Raw genomic sequence first — 692 nt, 5'->3', positions numbered from 1 at the left:
AAATAATGATATTTTAGGTAAGCTTGGACCTGTATTTGTTATATTTACATGTAATATTTACTTATTTGTACGGAGAATGTTGATATTCCAGGTAAGAAGGGGGGGGAAAGTTATATCCTTAGGTTGTATATATGATTTGTTAATTTTTTTTATTTCTTAATTTTTAGGTATCCTGGCGAAGTGCACATGAAACAAAGAAGACTGTGTTTAGTGCAGCTGTTATAGCTGCTGTTGAAAATGCAAATAGTGCTCCTCCATCAAAGCCTGAACCAGTTAGCTGAGAGCAGCATGTTATATTAGGGAATTATTTTGTCTTTATGAGTATGGGAATTAATTTGTTCTTTCTGTATTGCTTATTATGATATCATAGCCTTTGTAGGATTTATAAAAGGAATAAACAAATTCAGAGTTTAATTCTTGGTGTTTCAAATACATGGATATTTAAAAAAAATGAAATAAATACAGTGACCAGTATATATTTAATAGAACTTTCAATATATATCTGTGGTGTTCAATAATCTATATCATTAAAAATATTGGCAAATCAGGATTATCTGTTAAAATTGAATAGAATGAAATGAATGTTCTTAATAAGATTTTAATGTACACAATCTGTGTAATCATCATTTGTTTACCGGTATTTGTTTCTTATAATAAGAACTTTCAGGGAGAATGGAAGTACTTCCTAAATG

The 692-nt window shown here is 28.9% G+C and overlaps 1 protein-coding gene across 1 annotated transcript in view; it reads left to right on the top strand.

Moving 5' to 3' along the window:
* LOC119587019 (ATPase family AAA domain-containing protein 3-A-like) overlaps positions 1–691 on the top strand; it is a gene marked incomplete at its 5' end in the record, with an annotated part of 5,031 nt that extends 4,340 nt beyond the window's left edge. Inside the window, 1 exon segment of the mRNA XM_037935766.1 lies at positions 168–691. Within this exon segment, the coding sequence (XP_037791694.1) occupies positions 168–281 (114 nt within the window).
* Position 692: the final 1 nt, after the last annotated feature.

Source organism: Penaeus monodon, chromosome 22 (assembly GCF_015228065.2).
Source record: "Penaeus monodon isolate SGIC_2016 chromosome 22, NSTDA_Pmon_1, whole genome shotgun sequence".
Classification (NCBI taxonomy): Eukaryota; Metazoa; Arthropoda; class Malacostraca; order Decapoda; family Penaeidae; genus Penaeus; species Penaeus monodon.
Note: the sequence above shows the minus strand (reverse complement) of the source record. Positions and strands in the feature narration are given on the sequence as shown.